Source organism: Plasmodium berghei, assembly GCF_900002375.2.
Source record: "Plasmodium berghei ANKA genome assembly, chromosome: 12".
NCBI classification, from domain to species: Eukaryota; Apicomplexa; class Aconoidasida; order Haemosporida; family Plasmodiidae; genus Plasmodium; species Plasmodium berghei.
Window position 1 is genome coordinate 145,069 of NC_036170.2, and position 27,814 is coordinate 172,882.

Below are 27,814 nucleotides of genomic sequence, written 5' to 3' on the forward strand. Positions count from 1 at the left end.
AAATATTCACATATTACCATTATGGACAAAAATTATAAGTATAATCCCTTTTAATATGTATGCACAGTTGATAAAAAAAAGAAACACAAAAAATTATACAAATACCTTTTCTTTTGTTTCATTCTTTTCTGTATGTATCATATAAAGTTTAATGTGTTATTATTTTACTTAACAAACTATTTGAAAATTATTGACAATTTAGACATTTTCCATATTCACTGTTTTAAACTCGTGTATATTTTATATTTTCATCCGCACTCTCCACATTATATAATTGTCAATTATTCTCTCAAAAAAAATATGTACAAAAAAAAATATATAAAAAGTCTTTAAATTAATTTTTTTTTCGGAAAAAAATAAACATATTTAATTATAATTATTTCCCATTTTATATTCTCTAGTTACACATATATATTTATTCATGCATAGTATCTTTTTATAAACCTCATTTTATTTCTACCTGTTCAGATTAAAAAAAATATGAAATAATTTTTATTTTAGACTGTAATTTAAAAAAAAAAAAAACAATTTGAATTCCTTTTATCCTCATATTTATTTTAATTAAAACTATATATATATATTATTCTCAATATTATACCAAAGAAATAAGTATAATCAAATAAAAAAATATATATTGAAAACAAATATAAAACTTTACAAATTTTGTACTTCAATCAAATCAAAATATAATAACAATAATAACCTCTTTGCATATTAATAGTTTATTTGAATTTACTGCTATATTTATACCTTTAAATATATCATACATAATATATTTTTGAATATATATTATTACAATTAATATTCACAAATGCGTGTGTATATTTTTGGAATTTTCTTATGACTTATAAATAATTTCTTCTTTTTTTTCCCTAAAATATATATTTATTTCTATAGAATAATTTATTTAATTGTATTTTTATATATTATTTCCTTTAGTAACTTTTTTTTCCATTTCTTATATTCAATGATTATTACAAATTTAATGTCCAATAACAAAAACATATATAAATAAAATAATAACGTGATAAAATATAATTTGGAAATATGTAATCTTTTTATAACTTTTCAAAATGTTATCACAAAAAACAAAAAACAAAATAAAATAAATAATTAAAACAGAAAACGAAAAGGAAAGGACAACTGTTAAAAATAATAAAGCCATATTCATAGTAGTAATAATGTGACGATAATGAGTTGCCTCTTCTTATTTCTGTATTATTTTATAATTGACTCATATATTTTTAATACTAATCAAAAATGAAATCATAATTATATGTAACTTTTACTTTATATAAATATAATAGCATCTGCACATTAGTGGTAGTTCTGATGAAAAACCATAAAAATAAAATAGATTGATGGGAAATATAAACTAAAAATTTAAATACTTATCTATACAATTGTTTGATTTAACTGTTTATGTTACCATAATTTCTAAGCAACATCATTCCCTAATCTTAAGTTATACATTCATATATCCACTTCCAGTTTATCAATTTAATGTTGTACATATGTTCCCCTATAATCAAAACGCTATATACATATATTTATGTATACTATGAAATTCAGAATTAATTATTATTCCTTTCAATATCCATATATATACATACGTGTATGTGTGAATATTTGTTTCAGCTTTTTAAATTGAATTTTTTTTTTTTTTTCGAAACGCCAATAGTTTATTAAATGTTGTTATAGGGTTGTGGTGATCTCTATTTATGAACTTTCATTAACATTATTTAAATAATTTTCCAATTCAAACATTTTTAAATCAAGAAATTTATCAGTTTCTAATAATTTATTATACTGATTTTCATATTCTTTCATTTCTATTAATAATTTACTTAATATATCTTTTAATGAATTAAATTTTAAACTTGCATTTATTTGTTTTTCAAAATCTTCAGTACCTAAACATTTATTTAAGCTAATATATTCTAAATTATAATTATTATTTAAATTTTGTAATTTATTATTTAACTCCTGTTTTATCAATTCATTTCTCCTATATGATATTTTATCATTTATTTGAATTTCTTCTGCTACATTTTCAAAGGATGCTTTTAAAAAAGTTAAAAATTTGTTAGCATAATCATTTAATATATCATCATATTTAACATCTTTTACTCCTTTTAATTTTTCTAATATACTTGTAGCATTATATTTTTGTTCAAATTTTATATTTTCTGTTATCATTAATTTTTTTAGCAAAATTATATTCTCTTTATATGCATTTCCATCGCCGCTTTCTGCTTTTTCTGACGAAATATCAGAAAATAAAAAATTCCAAATAAATTTCAGCTCTTCAACTGTTGACATTGTTTTTTTTTTTACTATATATCCTCAATGCTATATTTTTTTTTTTAAGTATACATTCACACAAAAAAATAAAATCATCATGACTCTTTTAAATTAATAAATTTGAATTGCTCAAACTTTGAAATTTCGCAATTTTAGAAAATTTCACAAAACACATTTTACATAAAGTGTATTTAATTTTATGTGGGATAATGTATATTTTTAATAATTATAAATTTAAATGCAAAAAAATTAACATATGAAATAAAGCAATAAAATTTATGTGCATATTATAAATAATATTTATGCAAAGCAAACGCATACTTATTCCCATATATATAATATAGCAGGGTTAAAATAATATTTTCTCTTTATATATACAAATAAAGAAAAATACTTGAATTTTACAAATATATTCACGTATAATCTTTACATTTTTTTATTTATTACTTTAAAAACATTAAGTTTACAAACTTTTTCCTGATCATAAACAAATACATATATTTATCATAATTTTTATATGATATTAAATTCTAAAAAAAAATAATATTTAATTTTTAACAATAAAATTCATAAATTATGTGTGCTTCCCTTTTTAAAGAAAAATAAGTATAATTTAAATTTATAAGTGTTTATCTCAAAAAATAAAATGTCCAAATATGTACACATATAATATATGAGTGTATTACTTTTCTTATATCTCATTATTTGTAACATAAATCTCCACTTCTCTGGTATATAATTTTACAATTAATAAGACATTCTTGTTTAACAATCAGTATTACATTTAAGACCCTAATACTTATATTCACAACTTTTTATTTTCTTCAATATATAAAATAAATATAAACAAATAAACCTTAAAAGATCATTCTTTGGTCTATTACCAATCTTATTACATTTTCAATAACCTCATAAGATTCTCCATTTCATATCATTTGTTCAATCTTAATAACTTTTATTTTTTTTTCTGTCCATTCGCTATATCTTCCTTTTTTCATGACTTCAAATAACTTTCTGAAAAAATATTTTTTTAAATGTTAAGTATCGCTAGAAATAACATTAAAAATTATTTGCACACATCTTCGCACTTCCTTTGCATTTAAAGGTTGTAACAAATGCATGCATGTTCATGTAAAATATAATCATATAAATTATATATTTCAACTTCTTCAATTATTATTATTATTATTAAGACCGCTATGTTTCAGGTTGGGTAATTACCTTTTAAAAAAATGTTACCTATTTTGTTGTTTCTCATATTCTAAAATAATCTCATAATCATGCTTTTACTTTTTCTTTACCCGATTATAATTATTTCACTGAATAATAAAGCATGCATATAAATTTTTTATACTTATATCATTAATTCTTTTAATTTTTGAACATGATCAAACAATTAACCAAGGAACATTATTCATATATTTCGGGATCTCGAAAAAAAACGCTAATGGTGGAAAAGGACATAAAAACAAGGTACTATTCAGAGGAAAAAAATTGACGCTCTAAATTATGAACAAAAAATAATAAATAAAAAAACGAAAAAATAATAGAACAAAAAACACTTCCAACTCTCGAATTTGTGTAGCTCCATTCCTTGCATCTCTAATTTATATCTTTTCCTAACTCTCTCCCCACCTTTATGTACTATTCATTTTATTCATAGAACCACATTCCTTATAAAAGAAAATCTCAAACATATTTTTGTGTTAGACAATGTAGATGCAACAGTAGGTTTATCACTAATGAATGTTACTATATTTTTACTTGGGGGGTTAACAAATAATACAATAAATGTTTGTATTTCAACATATTTACAAGGAATGATATTTATTTTAAGTTTATTATGTTATATTATTCAAACAAATTTCCAAAAAAGTATTGTAGCTGATATATTTTTTGTTATTCTTTTATTCGTATCCTGCATTTTACCTTTTTTATCAATAAAATTAAATGGCGGTTTTAATAGTATTATATTTTTTCCTATATGTATAATGCTTTTATTTTCAAAATACCATTTAAGAAATTTATTTTTGTTAGAACTTGGATTGATATTAAAAATTTTAATATTAGTTATGGCCATAAGTATTAATGAAATAAATATATATATAGTCTTACTATTATTATCTTCTTTCTTTTTTAGTATTATATTTTATCGATATTTATATTTTTTTTCAAAAACTGTTTCCATTAGTTTTTCTACACCAAAAAAATTAATGATGATTTTTCCATACATTAATGAATATCAAGAAATATGCTTACTTAAGCTAGCTGATATAATAATAGACATAAATAACTATATGAATATAAAATTAAATATGTTTTGTCATGATATTCCACAAATTAATCTAACAGAACAAAAAAAAAATTATGAAAATTTACAAGTAAATATTAGCAGAATAATAAATAAATTCTATACTTTAAAAAATCAAAAAATATTTTTAAATTTCCCTCCCTATTATTGTCTAAAAGCATTATATTATAAAAAATTAAATTTAATGGCATTATATATCGAAAAAAAAAAAAAAAAAATTATAAAATTATATTCATATTCTCATAACACACATTTGTATTTCCTCTTAGAATTATCTAAAAAAATGAACAACTCTTTTATTTATTATGGCATTCCATGCAACCAAACTCCTCCACATTTTCTATTAAATAATGGGGATACTAAAGAATGCGATCCAGTCGTGAAACTAGGCAAAGAAAAAGAAGATATAATAAGAAATGAAAAACCAAAAGAAGATATAATAAGAAAGGGAAAACCAAAAGAAGATATAATAAGAAAGGGAAAACCAAAAGAAGATATAATAAGAAAGGAAAACACATCCAATGAAGTAAACAAAAAGAATAAAAAATCGAAATCCAAGAAAAAAGAAATAAAAAAAATAAGAGATATTTTCCGGAATAATTTGTTTTATTCTAAAATATGTTCTAAACAACTAGAAAACAATTTCCCTAAAAAAATAATAATTGATCATGTAGAAAAAAAAGCAGAAATAAATAATTTATTTACAAGTAAAATTGGAGATGGCTCCGAAGCAAAACTAAAGGTTGTGAAAAAAAAAGAGAGAAAATCGAAAAGAGATGAACCAAAAAGAGATAAGACAAAAAAAGATGATAAAAAAGGAGAGCAAAGACGAAAACATAATCCCAAAAAATATGAATCAACTCTCGAATCGAGCGCTACTGAAAATCTTAGAATTATAAGATCGCATGTTGTGAATAAAAACAAAATAACAAAAATTATAGAAAAAACGAATATAACATCAATTGAAAAATATATAGATACAGAAGATGAACAAATAAAAAATAAATTGAATAAAATTCGAAAAAAAAAAAAAAAAGAGAAAAGTAAAAATCACACAAACCAAGAAATAGAAATCGAATTAAATACAACATATAAAAATCTAAACCATAATAACACAAAAAAACACAAAAAAAAATTTATCGAACAAAAAAAACACGGACATGAAATATACACAAATGTATCAAATCAAGAATTATATAAAAAATCTAATATAGAAAAAAATAATACCTTAGATAAAACTGAGGATTATATATATGATCGATATATAACCAAATGCAATGATAAAGCAAATTATAAAATCTTACCCAAATCTACAAAAAGTTTAGAACAAAAAGAAAAGATGATAAAACATAGTTACAAAATAAATAAGAATAATAAAAAGAAAACGGACTTAAATGAAAAAAAATCATATTCATTTTATCCAAATGAGGATCAATACATATCTAATGAAAAAATAATTTTTATAAATTTATCATGTTTATTTTATGTATTAATTCATAAAATTAAGCAACTCTTAAAATATATAGAAAAAATTAATTCAGTTGTTCAAGCAGTTGATTTTAAGCAAGGAATTTCCCCTAAACAAAATTTTCTTTTGTCTTTTATAGATCAAAAAGTTGAACGCTATTATATATTATGGTCTAACATGTTTGATTTAATTTATCATATTGAAAATTATATTATACATATTTTACTAATACTTGTTTTTAATTTTTCTTCCATTTTTATTCGAATAGCTCCTATACACCTAAGTCATTCATATGTGTTGGTACAACAAAGAAAGAAAATAAAAACATAAATTAGTAAAAACATTAACAATATCAATCAATTTAATATTGAATCAGTTTAAATATGTGCACACTAATTTTCCTATACTTTTATTGGAATGCAAAAAAAAAAATTTCCTTTCTTTAATTTCATAGTTCAAGATACCAAGCTTTATAATATGTTTTGTCCTACGATTTTTTGTATCCCCAATAATTGCTATTTTAATCTTTATGCCAATTATAAAGATTAAATCTGTAAATCCTAAAAACGGTTTTATTATTAAAATCACATTTTTTATTTTGGGAATTTATATGTAAGAATATTCCTATTTAAAACAATACATACCTGTCCATTATGAATTTAATACATAATAACATAAATATTATACATATATTTATACATTTTCCTTTTTTTCAAAAAATGTAATTATGTTTCAGTATGATTTTATCTGTGATAGATTATATATGGACCATTTTTTTAGTTCACAAAAATTTTTGGAATTTAGAACAACCCATTCAAATAGCTTTACTCAATGCATATAAGTAATTAAAATTTTGCAATCAACATTATTTTTTTATATCTATTCATTTTCATATTATTCATTGATGTTTCTAATTAAATAAATATATTCATACTCATAACTATTTTATTATCCCTTTTTGCAACGTAGATGGAGCCTATTTTCCGAATCTGAATTTGTTTTTTTTGTTCCAGTTTTCTATTTTTTAATAATGCATAGACTCAAAAGTTTGTGGTATTTATATATAATATGGTTATTTATAATAAATATAATATATTGGATTTTTGTTACTTCACCATTAGTAGGAATCAAATTGAATATTTCTCTCATGACTCTTATTATTATGTGTGTTTTATTTATCATTAGGTACTTTAATAAATATAATGACATACATAAGATAATATTTACATTAATACATATATTATCCCCCTATTCTATATTCACGATTTATTTTTATTTTCTAGACCTTTCGAAATCGTAAAAAGAGACCTATTTTGCAGATTTGTTTTACCCTATATTTTATTTTTAGATGATATTATGCATTTTGTTAACAATGAAAAGGAACTTAAATATTTGTCCTACACAAATTAGTGCACATACACATACCCAAATAAATATCAGCACCTATACATACATAAAATTCAAAATTATTAATATTTTAATTTATACATAAATGAATAAGTTTTATTAAAACAATAGGGAAAAAAAAAAAAATATTACAATTAGAAATGCATATAATACTGGTACAACCAAAAAACACGTAAAAAAAATTCGGAAAAAAATTCAAGACAAAATTTATCTTGATATATTATTCCAAATTGGAATTATTCAAATCATCGACCAAATTTGGATCATTATTTAAATTTTCCAAAATAATATTTTTATTCACAGGAGAAGAATTAAAAAAATTGTCTACATTAGCATCCACAAAACATTTACACGAAAAAATTAATTCATATCTTTTATCATTATTTATCTTTTTTATTTTGTTTGATATATATAATTCATCAAATAATACTGAGAAATATAATATGTTAAATCTTTTACAATCATTATATAATGACTGTATTTCCTTTTTGTGAGAATCCAATATTATATATCCTAAATGCAGTGGAATTTTGTAAATATATGTAAATGGTTTTAATAGCCTGTATTTTACCTTCATCTAGCCCCAAAAAAAAAAAAAAATTATATATATGTACAAGTCAGGCAAACAACGATACAATATTTTCGTTTTATAATATGTGAGTTGTATCATTTACAGCATATTGACGATTTTTTATTTTCATACAAAAATTTCAGTGGTAATCCCATTTTCATTTTGATTTAATGGAATAGCGATTTCACTTTTATGTTGTAAAGGTAGTTGGTTAGAAGAAGCATCTTCGACTCCTAACATATGCATAACAAATAATTTTTATTATATAAAAGATAAAACTATTTTGTTATATATTTTTAAAAAAAGGAAAAAGAAATTATATAGCTACATATATTTTTTTGGATATACCTCCGTTATATAAAAAACATCTAGGATTTGCCCCAACTGGATAGTAAAAATATTTTACATTTTTTGCGTGAAGTGCATAAGATAGTAAAGTATTGTTTTTAATATTTAAATTTATATTTAATTTTCCTCCTATAATTATTTTATTATCTTTTAATATAAACTTAAATATATTATCATCATTTTCCATAATGCTTATTTCGGGGGTGTAGGATGTCGTTAAAATTCCAAGTATTATTCCTGAATTTTATATATTTCATATAAAGATAATATATGTATATGTATATATACATACACACACATATTATGGATAATCATATAACCCTGAAGATTGATGCTAGTATATATGAGCAAATATAACAATAAAGTATGAACATTATTATTTCAACTTTAAACGTGGCATGCATAGTCTTTTATAAGAAAAAAAAATATATATATATATATATATTCACTTTTTTATATTATTTATTTCAAACCTCCTATAAAACATATTATAAAAGATATCATCAAATAGGTCATATTAAAGAATACTGATTTTTTATTTATTCGTTTCTTCTTGGATACTCCATTTTCAAACATACTTTTTTTTTTATAATAATTTTCACTCTCCATAATTATTTTTAAACTTAATAAATTAACTTAAAAATCGATATTAATAATGACAACTAAAATAATGGAAGTATGCTCTATATTTTTATTTACCGAAAATCAAAAAATAAAACAATCTGATTCCTAGCTTTAAAACTCAATGAAAGCACCTCCCTTAAAAAAAAATATTAATTGTGCCGAATGTTTGTTCTATTCATAAAGAATAAATCTTTAAAAAAAATTATAAATTACATAAAAAATAAAGTGACAAAATGGTGAAATAGAGGAATGATCCAATAGCAAACACATGATAAATTTCTCCAAAAAATATTTAAGACCATGTGTAAAAAAAAAAAAATAAGGTATAAAAATATAAAATTCCCAGCTATAAATTTACTAAAATAATATATACATCAAGAAAAAACATATTTCTATCATTCCATAATTTACATGAAAAAATTATTAATATAGAACTAAAAATATTTTTAATTTTATTTTAATAGGAAAATAATATATTAATAATAAATAAATATTTAGAAAAGATCAAAATGAATATAATATTCTCATTTTAAGCACAAATCTTTGCGAACAAAGCAAATTAAAAAATTTATTACCCCCTCAAAATTTATTATAATATTCTATTTATTTTTTTGAAATATTATTATAATTTATAGATTATTCAACATTATTATATATTTTCTTCATATGGAAATTTATTATTTAAAAAAAAAAAAAAAAATAAGTTATAAAGGACTATTTATAACAACTTTTTTAACCCATGGGGGGGCAAACATAATTTCTAAATTTGTCGTTTCGCCTTTTGAGAGAATTGTAATTATTAGACAAATACAACCTGTTTTTTTTAAAAATATATTGATTCAGCCAAATTTTACATATTTAAATATAATAAAAAGTAAGCAACATATCCTAAATTGTTTTCTATATAATTAAACATGTATGAATGACAACTATATAATATATATATATACCCATACTATTATTACTTATTTTATTTCCAAAATGAAAAATTCGATATTTTCTTCATTTTATTCATTATTTTAAGGTATATATAAAAACCAAGGCCTGACATCATTTTGGTGGGGATATAATGCTAGTATTTTTAATTTCCTATCATTCAGCTTTTTAAGATTATTATTCCATGATCAAATAAAATATAATTTATCTGAGCGTATTAAAGATAAAGAATATTTAAAAAAAAAATATTTTTTGACAACTTTTTTTTTATTATATGCATCCAGCTCCTTATCTTCAGCTGTTTCATACCCTCTAGACACAATTCATAATTGTATGTCATTAAATCATGAAAATCTTAAGAATAAAAAATTATATAAAAGAGGAATTTTTTTATTTATTTATGATCAACTATTAAAGAAAAGTAAGAAAGAAAAAAAAATAATCAATTTCTATATATCATGTATTTTTTATTTATATCCAATCAAAATATAATATATATCATAGCATTTTGAATGTCTACAACTTAAGTCATATATTTGCATGTTCATATAAATGTGTAACGGTTAATATTCCTGTACATATATATTATACCAATTTGATAATAAGGAGAAATTCATATATATATATATATATATACTTTTTTCTTTTTTTTTTTTTTTTAGAAATCAAAAATTTATATGCAGGATACAGTTTATGCTTATTGAATTTCATTCCATATTTAACAATCACAATTAAATTGAATGAATTGTTTACAAAATATTTCACCGAAATAAATTTTGATAAAAAAAATTACAACTTTCAAAATGATAAGAAAAATAATACTACTCTGAACGAAGAATATAAAGAATTATTTAAAAAAACGCCAAACTTTTTTTCTTATATTATTTTAGGAGTCTTAACAGGATATATTGCACAATTTGCTACATACCCCCTTGAAACTTTGAGGAGAAAATATCAATACCGTGTTATGTATGAACAAAATTTTCTTAAATTTGTAATTCATAATAATAAGTTAAATAATATAAAACCCAAAACATTTGTAAATAAAATGACAAATATGTACAAAGGGTTTACAATACATTCCCTTAAACTCATTCCTGAATATTTAATATTCAGTTGTTTTTTTTATTACGTTAAAAATAATATGCCTATATAATAGAATACGTTATTATCTTATTTTTATATTCTCTCTTTTTTTTTAAATAATATTTATAATTAATTTTGTTGCTATTATTCATATGAAAATTATATATATTTTTTTTGTTAAAATTAGTTGCTTTTAATTTATGCACACATTTAACTATTTCATTTTTAATTTTATAATAATTCGCTACAACTTTAAATAAACATTTACTATTCTATATATCATTATATATATGAATAGCATACCTTCTATTTGCTATTATAAAAAATGTATTATTATTTTGTAGGAAGTTAAAACGACATATTCTTTTAAATTAAAAATTTACTGTACAGAAATATATTATGATCATAAATGCCGTGTCAAATAAAACTAAAAAATATTTTAACAATTTAGATTTTTTTAAAATACTATAATATGCAAAATATTTGTGTTACATTTTGAAGGATATATATACTATGATTCATATAGTGTAAAAATTTGATAATTAACATAACATTTTTGTAAAAAAAAATAAAACAATTATTTTATTCTTAAACACACATACACATACATGCTGTTTCAAGAAATAAAATGAGTAAATACAATGTGAAATTTTGCTTTTTTCCAAACTTGAAAAACAATTTTATAAAAATTCAAAAACAATATGGTGGTGCCTCATTACTAACAAAAATAGGCCAATCCTTTAATCAAGAACATATAAAAAATATGAAAACTAAATTAAGTAACTATCAAAAAAATTCGTTAAATGTATTATCAAAATCGAATGAATCTAATATATTTAAAAATTTTATAGATATATTTAAAAATACTAATATTAAAGAGAAATTAAAATTAGGAGATGATATAGAAAAAAAGGAAAAAGAATTTTTCGATTATTATGTAAAATGCTTAATGAAATATGAAGGAATTTTTACATATAGAAAATTTAAATTTTTTTTAAAAGACTTATGTGATTATTTTAAAATATATAGTATTACATTTAAATATAAAAAAAAAATGAACCCACAACTTGAAAAATTAAAAAAACAATATGAAGTTTTAAATTCATTCTTACCCCATGAATTAGATTCAGACGATTATAAAATATTCCATTTGGAAAGTAAAAAATATTTAGCAAATTCAGCTAATGTTGACTTAAATTTTATTAATGAATTACTTTTATTTCATGATACATTAAAAACGGATAGAACATGGTTTTATCGAAGAATTGTATTAAAAAGAAAACTTCCAGAAAGTTTTGAAGAACGAGAGATTGAAGCTCCATATGACAGACCCGTAGTCAAAAGTTTTAATTACGGAATTAAAGAATCTTCTTTAGAATATGAACAATATATGAATAAAAATGGAAGAAAATTAAAATTCAAAAAATGGATTTCAAAAAAACATCCTTGGTTTCGAAAAAATACATCAGGAAAAAATAGATGGGCTACTAGACCATATACAAAAAAATTTCCATATTTATATTATTCAAATATACCTAAATATATGTATCTTTCTAGAAACAAACCTAGAATTAAAAAATAATGATAATATTTCCAATTACAAAAACAAAGGATAAAAAAAAAAATGACATTTCATAGTTTGCTTAACTTCAAAGGATATTCCATATTTTATCACTCAATCATTTTCACAATTTGAAAAATATATATATTATTATAATCCCGCTTTTTTTTTTTTTTGTTATTTTCTTCTCTACTCTCAAATTGTACACAAAATTTTTTTATTGTTCATAAGAATTTCATATATTAAAATAAAATCTTCAAATCATTTGTTTTAACTTAATTTTTTTTTAGATAATTTTTATCAAATTTTTTAAGACAAATTTATCCGTTTCCTTATTCAACATATTTATAGAAATCGATTCATTATTAATTGATTCAAATCCTATATTTTTCAAAATAGATAAACTAATATTTGGAATAAATGGATACATAAAAATAGAAAAAAATTTAATGCATTCAAATATTTCGTATATAATTAAATTAAATTTTTTAGAATCATTTATTATATTCCATGGTTCATTATAAGCATAAAATTTATTTATTTTTTTTATAAATATCATTAATTTTTCTAATAATAATGGATATTCCATGTTATCGAATAATTTAATTAAATATGTTTTGGTATTTTTAAACTCATTTAAAATAGTAAAATTAAATAAATCATTTTTTTTTATAATATTGTAATTATTTTCTATACATAATGAGACAATTCTATATAATAAATTTCCAACAGAATTTCGAAGAAATAATTCAAAACTTTCTAAATTCTTTTCTTTAAAATTTTTATCTTCATATATATTTCCACTTCCAATAAAATATAATCGAATAACATCTTTATTATATTTTTCTAAAAGTCTAAATGGGCTTATAATATTATTTAAGCTTTTTGACATTTTTTTATTCTCATTTTTTATTAGTCCATGACATAATATATGTTCAGGTATTTTAATTCCTAAACTATTTAATAGACATATATATAAAATACCATGAAATTTTAATATATCTTTTCCTATAACTTGAATATAAGGGTTCCACATTTTTTCAAATAATTTTCTAATATTATTTTGATCAACCATTTTTAAATTATCTGAGCTTATTATATTATTTTCAAAATTATTTAAATGCCTATATGTGCCCACTAAATTTAAAACATCTTCATAAGTACATAATATTCCTTCCTCATTTTGTGTTATATTTTTTGTGGAAAAATTACTAATAATTTCAAAATTCTCATTTTTTGGATTATCATACAATTTTATAACATAAAAAATCGAGGATATATATGATAATAATGCTTCAAACCATACATATATTGTTCCTTTTTCTTCTTCTGGTATTTTAATTCCCCATTCGGTATTATATCGACTAATACATATATTTTTAAAATCATTTTGAATATGATGTATTATTTCTTTTTTTAAATAAGAAGGTGAAATTATATTTTCATTACTTTTATAAAAATTAATTAAAAAATCTTTAAATTTGTTTATGTTAAAAAAGTAGCTATTTTCTTCTTCAATATAGATTATATTATTTGTGACAATATTATCTTTTTTTTTTTCATTTTTCAGTTTTTCAATTTCCATTTCACTCAAATATCTTTCCTCATTTATGTTATAATATCCTTTATATACATCCTTATATATATACCCTTTATTTAATAAATATTTCCAAACATTCTGAACAAATGTTTTATGAAATAAGTTTGAAGTTCTATAAAATAAATTTATGTCTACATTTAGCATTTCATTCATTTTTTTGTAAAATCTCGAAATATTATTTAAGTAATTATTTTTATCCATATTTAACTCTTTAGTTTTATTATCTATTTTTAAACCATGCTCATCCATACCAGAAAAAAATATTATCTTTTTTTTATTTTCTTCATCTTTTATTTTTTCAAATCGATATATTACATCAACTAAAACATTACAATATGCATGTCCAATATGAGGTTTATCATTTCCATAATAAATTGGAGTTGTTATAAGCACTCCCTTTTTATTTTCATCATTTTTTTTTACATAATTAAAAACTTCTTTTATATTTTTATTGCAGTATTCACTTTTGTTACTCAATTCGTTATTTTCTATATTATTCGATAATTTTTTTATCGTTCCATTTTTTTTATTTCTTATATTTATAATTGAATATCTACCTAAGGCATACTTTTTATCTCCATATAAATAGTGATATATATATTTTTTTCTTTTTAAGTGTGTTTTTAACAAATTTTCATTTTCCAAATTATATCGCTCTCTTTTTATGTTTGAAAAAAATGATGGAAAATAATTTTTTATATTCTCAAAATTAAGAGAGCCAATGCAACTAACTTTGTTTAGCCCATTAAATATTTTTATAATCAAAGATATTTCGAAAAAAAAAAAAAAAAAATTCATAATTTATTATAAAGGTATATTATATACATAAACACATTTCCTCTCTTCTTTTATTTTTCTCAGAAATTTATACTTTTATAATTTTTATATTCATAATCATAAATCATACATATATATAATTCGACATCAATTCTATTCAATGAATAAATAGTATATCATACTACAACTTTTGTGAAAATAAAATTGGCGTTATTCTAAAATTCGTTTTATTTCATTTTACAGAAAGAAGCGAATATCCCAATCCTATTTCATTTTATTAATTTTGTTTTGTACATATTAAAATGCATGCTGTATTATTATTCCATTTAATTTCTTTTCAAATTTTCATAATAATTTTTATTATTTAAACAAGTTAAATAAAAATAAAAATATATACATTATCATTTGTTCACCACTTTTTATATTTTTTTTTATATCTATACAGACTATGCATATAAATATCTAAAAAATATGCATGTTTTAATTCGTTGATTTTTTTTTGTAACTCTGAAATTATATCCATTTTTCATTTCATCTATATAATATATTTATAATTTTTCAATAATACATATCCCCATATTTATAAAGTTAGCAAACTCATTTCTCGGTGAGCTCTTATTCATATTATTCGATTATATATATATATATATATATAGTAGTGATGTAAATAAGAACTATCATTTAGTTTGAAATATAAAAAACAAACCAAATATAAAGAAGATTGCATATCACATTTTCAAGGAGATAAACAACGTTGAAACATCATGAAAAAAAATAAAAAAAATAAAAGGAAAATAACTTCAATCAATGAACTATACGAATTAGAATATGTTAAAAAGGAAAAAAAAAAAAAACTTAAAGAATTGAAATATAAAATTAACAAACGAAATGAATCAGCAACACAAGAAGATGATAATAAAAAAAATTTTAAAAACAACAATGATGATGAAAATGAAAAAAAAAAAAAAATTGATAAAACTTTGTTAGCAAAATATGAAAAATTAAAGAAACTCGAAAATACACCAGAAAACAATCAAAATAATGAAACACAAAATATAAATAATAAATCATATAACACATTCTTACAAATTTTACAAAAAAAAAACAAAAATATATTTAATCCAGCATTTAAACCCAAGACTCCCCATACTATATTAGACTCAAAACAACCTGCACAGTTCAGAAATAATGATGACAATAAAAATGATCATGATAAAAATTATATTAGTGGAAATAATAACAATAAGGAAAATGATAAAGTAGAAAGTGAAACTAATAAAAATGAGATATCTCCATTTCAAAATAAAGATGAAATATATATGAAAATTTTAATAAACAATATAAAAAATCAAAATACTAATTTCCTTAATATTAAAGAAAATTATATTGATAATAAAATAACTAGCGAAAATGCCGAAAATAAAAATGATGATCATATTTTAGAACATAAAGATATTTATGCAAACTATGCAAACAAATCATATAAATTAGTTGAAAATAAAATGGACTATTATTTTACATTTTGCCAAAATATTGATGATCATTTTATTAAAAAATTTTTAGAAATGAAATTAAAAAAAGAAAAACACAACAGTGATAATGCAGAATTAAATAAAAATCAAACAATAGAAGATATCTATGTTACTTCTAATTTATTTTTACAAACAAATATTTTTAAAAAAAAGACAACTCAAGAAAATCAAAATGAATACTTTGCTCAAATTGCCCAAGTTGAAATGCAAAATGAGCATATAAACGAAAAAACAAATAACCTATTTTTTAATAACATAAAAATAAAACCATATTTTTTTTCAAATTATATAGAAAAAAATAATATCACATATTTTTTAATGACAATTTTGAAAACACATCCAAAATCTATATTGGATAATAATAATTATTATAATATATATGACCCTATCATAAATAAATTAAAAATATATCTTTCTGAATTCAAGCATCCTCTTGAATTTTATAGCAATCAAATATATGAATATATGCAAAATTATTACAATGCCGATATTAAAAAGGTTATAAAACAAGAATACAATGAAGAATACAAAATTGATGATATTAAAAAAAAAAAAAAAATGAAAAAAAAAACCTTTCGAGATGTGTCAGCTATTATAGAAAGAGATGAACTTAAAGCATACTTCCATTACATCAACTCATATGTCGATGTTTTTTATTCAAATCAACATATTTTGAATTTTCATTTTATAAGATTACTAAACAGTATACATTGCTTAAATCATTTAAAAAAAAAAAGAAAAAGAAAATTATATATAAAAAAAAAAATTGAAAAATTAGAAAAAACACAACAAGTAGAAAAAGAAAATATACAACTAAAGGATGATTTTTGTGATGAAAGCTTTTCAAAACCAAAAGTTTTAATCTTATGTGCATTTAGATATATTTGTAAAGAATACGTGGATATACTAATTAATATGTTATCACTAATTGAAGTGAAAAATAAAAATCGATTTATTAATGAATATGATCTAACACCCGAAGAAAAAAAAAATCTTAAAAATATGTATATCAAAAAAAAACAATCATTTGATTATATTAATTTATATAGAGGTAATAGTGATGACTGCTTTAGGTTAGGAATAAAATTATTTGAAAATGAAAAAAAAATACAATTATATAGCCCTTTTTATGATAGTGATATACTAATATGCTCTCCTTTAGGCTTAGAAATTATTATAAAAGAATACAATGAAACCGAAGAAAAGACAAATAATATATATAATGATGATGAATATAATTCAGATGATTATGAATTAAACGGTGCTGAAAATTCAGCAAAAAAAAAAAATAAAAAAAATAAAAAAATTAACACAACTAATAATAAAAAAAAAAAATTATATGAATATGATTTTTTATCATCAATTGAAGTATTAATTATTGATCAAATTGATATTATATTAATGCAAAATATATTGACATTAAAAAATGTCTTAAATTTTATAAATAAACCATTACTAAAATGGCGTAATGCCAATATAAATCGAATAGCTAAATATGCCATAGATGGATACATAAAAAATTATAGACAAACAATTATCACTTCCAATATTATCGATACAAATTTTATCTCATTAATTCAAATGTCAAATAATTATAGAAGTTATTTAAAATTATTTATAAAAAACGATGACGATACTATTTTATTAAGTATAAGAAATATCTTTAAAATAAATCAATATTTCAAAAAAATTAAATGTGATGATATTTTAAAAATTGAAGAATGTATAATCAATTTTTTCTCAACAAATGTTATCGAAATTTTAACTAATATAAAGCAACTTATTATTTGTATACCAACATATATAGAATACATTAGATTGTATGAAATATTAAAAAAAAATGATATATCTTTTAAAGGTGTTAATGAATATACTACTGAAAAAAAACGAATAAAAATCCAAAAATTATTTAAATTTGAAAAAATTAATATTTTACTAGTTACAGGTCGTTTAATTTATTATGAACGATGTACTTTTAAAAATGCTAATCATGTCATCTTTTTCTCCCCACCAAAATTCCAATTTATGTATTTTGAATTAATTAAAAATATAACTATAAATGCACCAAACGCATCATCTATGTGTTACTACACTAAATATCACACATATGAACTTGAAAGAATTGTTGGACAAAAACGAGCAATCCACTTAATACGCGAAAAGCCAGGGAAAATCACTTTATTTAAATAAAACATATGACTTTGTGAAATTAATCTCATTTATAGTTATGTAAAAAATATAAAAATAAATACAAATTCTCTATATAGCTATAAACTGATATAAAACATACCTGCAACATATTTATTTTTTTTTGGGGGGGAGAATATATTTACTATCAATCTCTTTTTTCAAAAATCGTTTTTTTACAATAAATCCTTTATGATGTTTTTGTATATATCAATATTTATTCCTTTTCTAAAAAATAAGGAATATCAAAATAATTTCTTTGTTTATTTTTTCGAAAAATTGCTAGGCAACTCTAGCGATTTTTATATCAAAACATATGCTACTTTGTTATGCTGTTTTATATATAATTTCATTAAATTATTTCTATTTTGTTAATTTGTTGTTTTTTTATCATTTTATTGCCTTACTTTAAAATATTAATTTTCAAAAATTCTCCAAAACATTCAATTTCTAGATCTTCAAGTTGCGACATTACCTGCAATAAATATATATATTTTAGGAACATTTTATGAATATATATATATATACACACACATGTATGTATGTATTACATGTACATATGTATACTTTTATTCTTTTTTTTTCTCTTTCAATTTTAACTTTTTTAGCTTTGGCTAGCTGTGCTTTATTATCTGATAAATTAACGTTTTCACATGAGCCTTTACTCATTCTTGACTTAAATAGCTAAATAAAGCAACTGATTATAGGTAATACCAAAATATCAAGCGAAAAAAACGAAGTAAATAGGATAATTAAAATGTTTAAGTTATGCGGAAAATCAAGGGAACTGATGCCAAAATAAAACTTTTTAAAATATATAAAATTAAAATAATGTTACTTGTAATTTTCCAAATAAAATATTTCCAAAAAATCAATAAATAGTCTAAAGAAAATGCAATGTTTCATATAAAATAAAACAAAATTAGAAAAATAACATAACCTTATTAAAATTGGGGCATACACATGCATTAAAAAAAATATAAAGGGAGAAGTTTGCACACATAACTAGCTTTATTTTAAAAAAGTGTATATTTATATTGCTGTTAATATTTTTTTTCATCTTTTATAACTTTGGGTTTGTTAAGCATTATATATATATATCACATATCAAACAATTTAGACAATTGAAGACTATTAATTTTCCCCGTATCCCAATTTTTCGCATTAAATATTCTGATAAATTTAATGTTTTTATATAAAATATTTTTGAATATTTTTAAACTATTTAAATTTATTTCTTTTATTAATATGCTTAATTTATTATCTTTTTTACAATTATTGAAATATTCTGAAAATAATTTACTCGTTACAGTACCATCATCATAAATAGGTTGATTTTCATTATCACTTGCTTTAAAAAATTCATGGCTAATATTTATCTGAAATTTTTCAAAGTAAAAATTATTAAAGAAGTTATTTAATTCATTCGACAGTTCTTCCTTTGAATAGGCTTTATTCTTATCTATATATTTGTCTATAATAGAAATTTTATTTAAATATGAATTCACGTTATTGGTTCCTATATGCAAGGTTTCTTCAGTGCTTATGATATGCTCATTTGGCATATCGTTTATTTTATCTTTTAATTCTGCCAATAATTTGTTATTATTCAATCGGTAATTTAAATATTCATCATCAAATGTTATAATCTTTTTTTTTCCTTCATTATTTTTACTATTTAGTTTAATAGCATTATAATTTTCTAAAACATGTTCCATAAGAAAGCTATCATTTCCTTTTATAGTTTTTATTATAGTTAGACCTAAATTTATTATTTTTTCAATATTTTTTTTTGATTTTTCATATTTTTTTAATTTGATTAAGTCTTCATCTTTTTTTCGCGGGTTTTTAGTTCCATCATATTCTTTAATTTTATCAAAGGAATAATATAAATGAAAAATTATATTTTTAAAAAGAACATCAACTATAAATGATATACCTCTTTCAAATCTGCATTAATTAAGAAATTGTATAGTCTATTATAAGAATATGCATTTTCTTTCTTTTCAATATATATATGCATGTGTTTTCTCGCATATGGATATATTGGATTTATTTTACTTTTTTGGAAAGTCAGCAGGGTGCTCCATTTTTTTTCTTTTATGATGTTTTTTAATATACAATAATTTTAGCATACAAAAGAAAATGATACTAAAATGACAAAGAAAATAATGTTTTAATCACATCACGTATTTCATTGGTTAATGTTTGAAAAGGAATATTCAATAAATTTGTAATATGAGGGTTATAAAACCATATTTATTATTATTGTCTAATCAATAATTATATGCATGTAATTATAAGCATGCTTATTCAAACGAATTCAAAGAATCAATTAAGCGTAGAATAAAAGAGACATATATATATGGCAAGTATATTTGCATATACAGTGCTTTACAAAACAGTAAGCGAATTATTATAAATGCACGGATAATATATTTATGCATTAGTATTTTTTACATGCCTTTTCTTTGTGTTTTCAAACTTTTTAAATGAATTATTATTATAAGTAAAAGCTGGAATTAAAATAATGTAATTTAAATTATTTTAATATTCTTAAAAGTAGACAAATATAGACATCACTTATATATATATATATATATATATATATATATGTGCATATAAATGCCGAATCCTATATTATATATAGTGTGTATATATATATTTTATTTTTTGATATCTTTATTTAGTTTTTTTCCATCTATTTTCATATAATCATTTGACATTTTAATGGATGGTAAGTCGTTATAGTAATATGGTATTAATGGTAGTAATGCATATGATTTTGAAGAAAAATTATTTTTGTTTTTTTTTTTCTTTTTCATATTGTAATAATCATATGATGAATATAAAATTTTATTATATATGTTACCAAAATCATTTATTTTGTTTTTTGTTGTAGTTTTAATATTTGGATATTTAAAATATGTATGAAATTTCCGAAGCGTAAAATTAAATCTAGGAGACATTAAATTATCGTTAATACATGTTTTTAATTTATTTTTTAAAAAATTAAAATTATTAATATTATCAAACTTAAAAAAAAAAAATTGTAATAGTTTATTTACATATGTTTTTAAAATTATTTCTAACCTAAATAGCTTATATATCATTTGGAAATTTTTATTGTCTACATTAAATTTCTTACTATAGTTTACATTATGACTCCTATCATCATTTCTGTTATCATTTATGCTTTTCTCTTTTTTCTCTAAAAAAATTTCACTATTTGAGATATCAAAAAAAATACTACACTTTTCTAGTAATTTTGATTTAATTTTTCTTTCTATAAACCATAAGCTGTAGTATATAATTTTTTTTTCAACGTTTTTTTTAAATTTATTTGTTATTTTTAATCTATCAATAAATATTTTTAGTAATTTTTTTTCGCTAATTATCTTATTCAATATTTCTATCCCTCTTCCTGTTTTTAAAGTGCTTGCAACTAGCTCCTTCCCTTCTTCAAATGTTAGAAATTTTTTTTTAAGTTTATCGCTAACTTTAAGGGGAAAAATGGAAGCACCAAAATATATATATGTGTGTATGTCTATGTATATAAGTAGACTAATGTGTGTGCGTTTTGTTACTTATTATATTCATTATTCCTCATATATGAGTTTTTCTTCTTCATTTTTTTATAATTTCCTTACTCAAAGCCATTTAGAATTTTATCCACTTCGTATTTTATTCACTATTGAGAAATAAAAACGAACTATATATATATATATATATATAGACATATTCTATGAATAAATCTACTAAATATATTATCCTTAATATAATAAACCCAAAGAAATAAAAATATTATCAATCTATTTAGACAATAAAAAAGAAAGACATAATTTACGAGACCATATACAAATAATTATTTGATGTTTTTATTTATTACGAAATTGTATTTAGTGTGCTCATTCAACTATTTTACTATTTTCTTTATTTTTCTTAACAATTTGACAAGCACGTGATATTGCAAAATAAAATAAACTTTCAAATTACCATATTCCTAATCAATGAAAATATATAAAAAATATAAAATAAGTTATACTCTTATTTATTCTTTCTTTTTTGGATGGAAATCATTTTGTTAAAGAAAAAAGAAAAAAGAAAAAAGCAATAAGAAATAAGAACGAATAGGACATAATATGTATTTTTTTTAAATGTTATAAAAAATTCTGAACGTTCAGAATATTTGAGTTGCTAATTATTATAATAGTAAAATATTATTTTTATTCCAAAAAAGGAAGTAAACGATTTAAATGAATAAAAACCAATGGGCTTAAGTACGTTTGTTCTACAAACACAAAAAACATTTTTCTAAAAATTTTAATTACTCATTTTTCAATGAAACGTTATTTCATAAAAATAATCACAAAATGCATGTATAAATATATGTACAACTTATTTAGTTCGAATAATTTTGCACACTTAATGGAAAAAAATGGTAAACCTTTCCCATACACAAATACATCCAATATATAAATGTACAAGATAAAAAATAAATATATTTTGGTGATTCCTTTTTTATTTATTAATTAAACGTAATTATTAGAGTATAAACATTCCAAATTTGTATTTATTGAATATTTAAATTGATATTTATTTTGTTTATTCAGCTACTATTATTATCATAATTATTCTAAACTGTCTAATTTAGTTGACATTCGTTGTGCTCATATTTTATTTTTAATACAAACCTCAATGAAGAAAACTGTTTAGATAAGTTTATTTACACTAAAAGAAGGAACCTATATTTAGAATCCTAGTTTTAGGGTTATTTGTTTTTAGATTTTTTTTATATAATGACAAAATAATGTGTATAATTTTGTTGGGTTTATTCAATGCACACATATGTATGTACATTCGTCTGCTCACTATTCATATGTTTTCTATGTTACACATTTTTACAATTTTCTGTTTTTTCTGCTTTTTTCATTTTATGAGCTCTAAAAATGATGGGGTCTTAAAAATCGGTCATAATGATCGAACGGTTTTGCAAAAATTTACTTGGATATGATAAACTTTCAAACGTGTTTTTATTTTTATTGCCTTTATTTTTGCCACCTTCATTTTTATCGCCTATTTGGGGATCACCAAACTATTATAACTAATGAATATTCTTATTTTGCCGATTGATATCGTTATTTTGATAAAATAAATATGGAAATATGTCTTCATTTTTCGAACTAATTTTGTTATCAATCTTGTTTTCATTAAAATTCCAACTTATGTGATTAAAATCACCATCCTCAATACTTTCAGAACTATTGATCCCATTTAAGTTGAGAATATCATCATATATGCTACCATTGGATTGAGAAAGCTGACTAAGATTACTAATATAAGAATTAAGGGAATATTTATTTTTTCTTTTTCTTTCATTAATAAAATTATAAATATCTTGATCAATAACTGACTCATTACATATACTACTATTTGACATATTTTGACTTAAAAGAGAATTATTTCTTTGATATCTAAACTTATAGTTGCCTTTACTATTTCCATCACCTCTTGTATATCTATTTATTTCCTTATCATATAGTTTGCTACTTATATTTTTCAAATCGTGAAAATAATCAAAATTTATATATTTCGATGGTTGTTTAACTGGAGTTGGAATATTAATTGTGATTGGTTTTAAGTTGGATAAACAACCTTCTACAATTAAATTTTTTTTTTTAAATTGATTTAACAAATTAATCCAAACTGAATTTACATTTGTAATAGTTTCATTGGAATTTATTTTTTCTTTAGAAATAAAATGATGTCTAGATAAAACTTTTGCATTACCACAAATTATTAATCCATATTTTGCTCTTGTTAATGCAACATTTAATCTTCTCGGATCGTTTAAAAATCCAATTCCTAACTTTTTATTCGATCGTACACATGATAAAAGAATAAAATCTTTTTCTCGTCCTTGGAATGCATCTACAGATGCAACTTCGATATCTAAACAATGTTGATAAGAAATATTTTTTTGAAAAAGTGAAGTAATATATGCTCTTTGTCCTTCATATGGAGTTATAACACCAATTTGTGTAGCTTTTAATCCAGAATTTAATAAAGCTCTCACTAATATTTCCATATTTTGTGCTTCATTTCTATTTAAGTAACTCGTTCCAGATGCAGACATTTCTTCAAGCCCATTAGAATTGTAAAAAAACATAGGGTATTTAGAATTGGGCCATGGAAAATTTTTTAAAGGATACTCTCTTTCTTTTAATGTAATTCCATTTTGTAAACATCCATCATAAAATACATAAGATGGAAATTCACTTAAACATGGATGCATTCTATATTGCACTTCTAATCTAAACGGCGTAATACCTAACATCATGAGCCGTTCAAATAAACTTTTCCCTAATCCAGAACTTGCTGCTTTTTTACATACAATTATAGGTCCTAATTGACAATGATCTCCAACTAATACTATTTGTTTAGCTCCTGTAACTAATGGAACTAAACATTCAGGTTCAGTTGATTGAGTTGCTTCATCAACTAAAACTTGATTAAAACGGAATTTTTTTAATCGTTTATCCATTGCACCTACACATGTAGTACATATTACATCTGCTTCAATTAAAATTTTATATTCTGCATGTAAAATTAATTTTTTTAATCTATTTTCATCTTTTTGAGATAATTCACCTACTTCTTCTTTTAATTCTAATAATTTATTTAATTCTTCTCCTATATTTGTTTTAAGTAATTTTACTTGATTATGTAAATATAAATAATCGGCTATACTAGATACAGATTCTCTACTTCTTGCACATAACCTTACAACTTTTAATCCGGTTCTATGAATCCGAACAGATAATTGATCAACAGCTACATTACTTGGAGCAGTAACTAAAACCTTTCCCCCCATTTTCGTTTTGTGCATATGATATACTAATGTTGCACATGTTAATGTTTTGCCAGTTCCAGGTGGACCCTGAATTAATGAAAGTGGGGAATTCAAACTTTTTTGAATTGCATCTATTTGCGAATGATTTAATGGAGCTAAATTAGGAGCAGAATAATTTACAATTTTATAAGTAGATAAATTATCATTTGTTTTTTTGTTATAATTATATCTCTTATTATCATTATTTAAACTAAGTTCTTTTTTATTATAATCTATAGGTTCATCAATTATATCATGACCTAATAATTTGTGATATAAATAGCCACTTAATGAAAATGAATTAAAAGCAAATTCATTTAAAGCTAATTGCATACGATCATAAGCAGTACTTTTCCAAACAAATTCAACAACAAATCCTGTGTTTATATTATAATTCCATGGTCCATCAATATTATATAATACTTTTAATTCTAATGCGATTTCTTCATTAGTATTTAATCTAGATATATGCCCTTCACAACTCCATATATCACCATTTGGATATACATATGATATTTTTAATTCATCTCCTATTACTATTCTTAATTCGCTTTCTTCTTTGATATATACAAAATGTGCATATCTTTTTTTATTTAATCCGACATCCCATCTTATTCTAACATTAGTTTGTTTATGCCCTTCTTTTATTGATTTATCATAATTTGATTCTAATTCAATTAATGGAGAAAATGTTAATTTGTAATCTATTGCATCTGTATATTTTAATTTTACTTTTTTGGGTTCATCATCTAATATTTTTAAATCTAACTCATTTATATATACATCTTTTTTATTTTTCCAAAATTCTTCTAACTTATTTACATTTACTGATGTTGTTAATTTACCTTTTTTTTCTGCATCTTCTTTTCTTGGAATATTTACAAGCCATTCTAAAAAACATCTATCTTCTATAACTGGTTGCCATTTTTCTAAATTGCATTCTTTTATTTTTGATTCCCCTTCACTCTCTTCATCTTGACTAGATATTTCTTTTTTCATCATCTTTTTATCATTTTTATCATTTTTACCATTTTTACCATTTTTATTATTTATAGAAATATAATATCCTAAACACGGATCTCGACATATAATAATAACTACCCCTTCTTCTAATGTTGGTAAAAATCCTAATAAAAAAACATTTCGGCATCCACAGTTATAACATTCTAATATAGTTTCTCCAAGGATACTATTTTTATGTAACTTTATTTCTTTATGTTTTGATCGAACTAGATGTGTAACAATATGACTTCCACATGTTCCATAGGATCCATTACAAAACCATCTTTCACATGTATTACATTGAACAACACTATCAATATAATCTATTTCACAATATCTACATCTATAATATTTTAATTGGTCATTTTCAGAATCATCATTACTACCTTCATAAATGCTTGTTACACTTTTATTATTTTTTTCTCCATATTCTTTTACATTTTTTTGGGAATAATAATTTTCATCTCTTCTTTTTCCTTTTTTTTTATTTAATTTTTTTTTTATTTTATTATCTCGAATATATTCATCACTCAAAATATCCTCACATTTATTTTTTATTTCTTCATTTTCAGAATCAAAATAATGTTTTTCATTCTTTAAATTTATTCCTTCTTTATCATTTTCTTTATTCATATACTCTACACTCGATTCGCTATAACCTCTTATATGTGATTCATTCCATGACATGGGATATGATTCTACATCTGAGCATGTTTCTGAAAATGATACCAATCTGTGGGTTCTATTTTCATCTATATCAAAATTTGACCTTTTTTTCTCAGATAATTCACACAAATAATTACTTGAATTATTATTTTTCTTTGAATTTTTTTTATTTATATATTCTGTGCTTTTTATTTTTTCATAAGTAGATCTTCTATCATTATTATTATGTTTCATCTCATTCTCATATTCAAACAAATCATTAAAATTCCATATTTCATTATTTTTATTCTTATTATTTTTTCTATCCCCTATATTATACAGATCACATAAATTGTCTACATCTATTTGGCTACAATTCCGTGTTTTATTCATAATCCTTTTACTTTTCCCAAACTTTGAAATAAAATACTACAAAATCGGACAAATATATAAACCAGGGCCTTAATATATGCTTATGTGTATATGTCTATATATAATATTATTTTTATATTTATGCTTCTAATATATACACATCTTTTACAATTTTATAGAATGTTAATAAA

At 21.3% G+C, this 27,814-nt stretch overlaps 11 protein-coding genes across 11 annotated transcripts; 4 read left to right on the forward strand and 7 right to left on the reverse strand.

Moving 5' to 3' along the window:
- Positions 1-1,719: 1,719 nt before the first annotated feature.
- PBANKA_1202800 (conserved Plasmodium protein, unknown function) lies at positions 1,720-2,322 on the reverse strand (the record flags this gene model as incomplete). The annotated part of the gene is made up of 1 exon (XM_034566072.1): positions 1,720-2,322. The coding sequence occupies one exon, from the start codon at positions 2,320-2,322 to the stop codon at positions 1,720-1,722; it is 603 nt and encodes a 200-aa protein (XP_034422705.1).
- A 1,366-nt stretch (positions 2,323-3,688) lies between these two features.
- On the forward strand, positions 3,689-7,493 carry PBANKA_1202900 (conserved Plasmodium protein, unknown function; the record flags this gene model as incomplete). Its single annotated transcript, XM_034566073.1, has 6 exons — positions 3,689-3,777; positions 3,968-6,383; positions 6,538-6,695; positions 6,820-6,924; positions 7,053-7,268; positions 7,367-7,493. The coding sequence occupies 6 exons, from the start codon at positions 3,689-3,691 to the stop codon at positions 7,491-7,493; spliced, it is 3,111 nt and encodes a 1,036-aa protein (XP_034422706.1).
- Positions 7,494-7,710: 217 nt separating this feature from the next.
- Positions 7,711-9,018, reverse strand: PBANKA_1203000 (conserved protein, unknown function; the record flags this gene model as incomplete). The annotated part of the gene is made up of 4 exons (XM_034566074.1): positions 7,711-8,067; positions 8,194-8,294; positions 8,410-8,646; positions 8,883-9,018. The coding sequence occupies 4 exons, from the start codon at positions 9,016-9,018 to the stop codon at positions 7,711-7,713; spliced, it is 831 nt and encodes a 276-aa protein (XP_034422707.1).
- Positions 9,019-9,699: 681 nt separating this feature from the next.
- Positions 9,700-11,125, forward strand: PBANKA_1203100 (ADP/ATP carrier protein, putative; the record flags this gene model as incomplete). The annotated part of the gene is made up of 3 exons (XM_034566076.1): positions 9,700-9,907; positions 10,058-10,390; positions 10,632-11,125. The coding sequence occupies 3 exons, from the start codon at positions 9,700-9,702 to the stop codon at positions 11,123-11,125; spliced, it is 1,035 nt and encodes a 344-aa protein (XP_034422708.1).
- Positions 11,126-11,683: 558 nt separating this feature from the next.
- PBANKA_1203200 (conserved protein, unknown function) lies at positions 11,684-12,637 on the forward strand (the record flags this gene model as incomplete). The annotated part of the gene is made up of 1 exon (XM_034566077.1): positions 11,684-12,637. One exon carries the CDS (start codon positions 11,684-11,686, stop codon positions 12,635-12,637), a length of 954 nt encoding a protein of 317 aa, XP_034422709.1.
- Positions 12,638-12,902: 265 nt separating this feature from the next.
- On the reverse strand, positions 12,903-15,014 carry PBANKA_1203300 (methionine--tRNA ligase, putative; the record flags this gene model as incomplete). Its single annotated transcript, XM_034566078.1, has 1 exon — positions 12,903-15,014. One exon carries the CDS (start codon positions 15,012-15,014, stop codon positions 12,903-12,905), a length of 2,112 nt encoding a protein of 703 aa, XP_034422710.1.
- Positions 15,015-15,757: 743 nt separating this feature from the next.
- On the forward strand, positions 15,758-18,715 carry PBANKA_1203400 (U3 small nucleolar RNA-associated protein 25, putative; the record flags this gene model as incomplete). The annotated part of the gene is made up of 1 exon (XM_034566079.1): positions 15,758-18,715. The coding sequence occupies one exon, from the start codon at positions 15,758-15,760 to the stop codon at positions 18,713-18,715; it is 2,958 nt and encodes a 985-aa protein (XP_034422711.1).
- Positions 18,716-18,888: 173 nt separating this feature from the next.
- PBANKA_1203450 (conserved Plasmodium protein, unknown function) lies at positions 18,889-19,381 on the reverse strand (the record flags this gene model as incomplete). The annotated part of the gene is made up of 3 exons (XM_034566080.1): positions 18,889-18,940; positions 19,120-19,187; positions 19,313-19,381. 3 exons carry the CDS (start codon positions 19,379-19,381, stop codon positions 18,889-18,891), a joined length of 189 nt encoding a protein of 62 aa, XP_034422712.1.
- A 431-nt stretch (positions 19,382-19,812) lies between these two features.
- PBANKA_1203500 (conserved Plasmodium protein, unknown function) lies at positions 19,813-20,802 on the reverse strand (the record flags this gene model as incomplete). The annotated part of the gene is made up of 2 exons (XM_034566081.1): positions 19,813-20,662; positions 20,774-20,802. 2 exons carry the CDS (start codon positions 20,800-20,802, stop codon positions 19,813-19,815), a joined length of 879 nt encoding a protein of 292 aa, XP_034422713.1.
- Positions 20,803-21,378: 576 nt separating this feature from the next.
- PBANKA_1203600 (conserved Plasmodium protein, unknown function) lies at positions 21,379-22,372 on the reverse strand (the record flags this gene model as incomplete). Its single annotated transcript, XM_034566082.1, has 2 exons — positions 21,379-22,211; positions 22,363-22,372. The coding sequence occupies 2 exons, from the start codon at positions 22,370-22,372 to the stop codon at positions 21,379-21,381; spliced, it is 843 nt and encodes a 280-aa protein (XP_034422714.1).
- Positions 22,373-23,816: 1,444 nt separating this feature from the next.
- PBANKA_1203700 (regulator of nonsense transcripts 1, putative) lies at positions 23,817-27,644 on the reverse strand (the record flags this gene model as incomplete). Its single annotated transcript, XM_034566083.1, has 1 exon — positions 23,817-27,644. The coding sequence occupies one exon, from the start codon at positions 27,642-27,644 to the stop codon at positions 23,817-23,819; it is 3,828 nt and encodes a 1,275-aa protein (XP_034422715.1).
- Between the last annotated feature and the right edge of the window lie 170 nt (positions 27,645-27,814).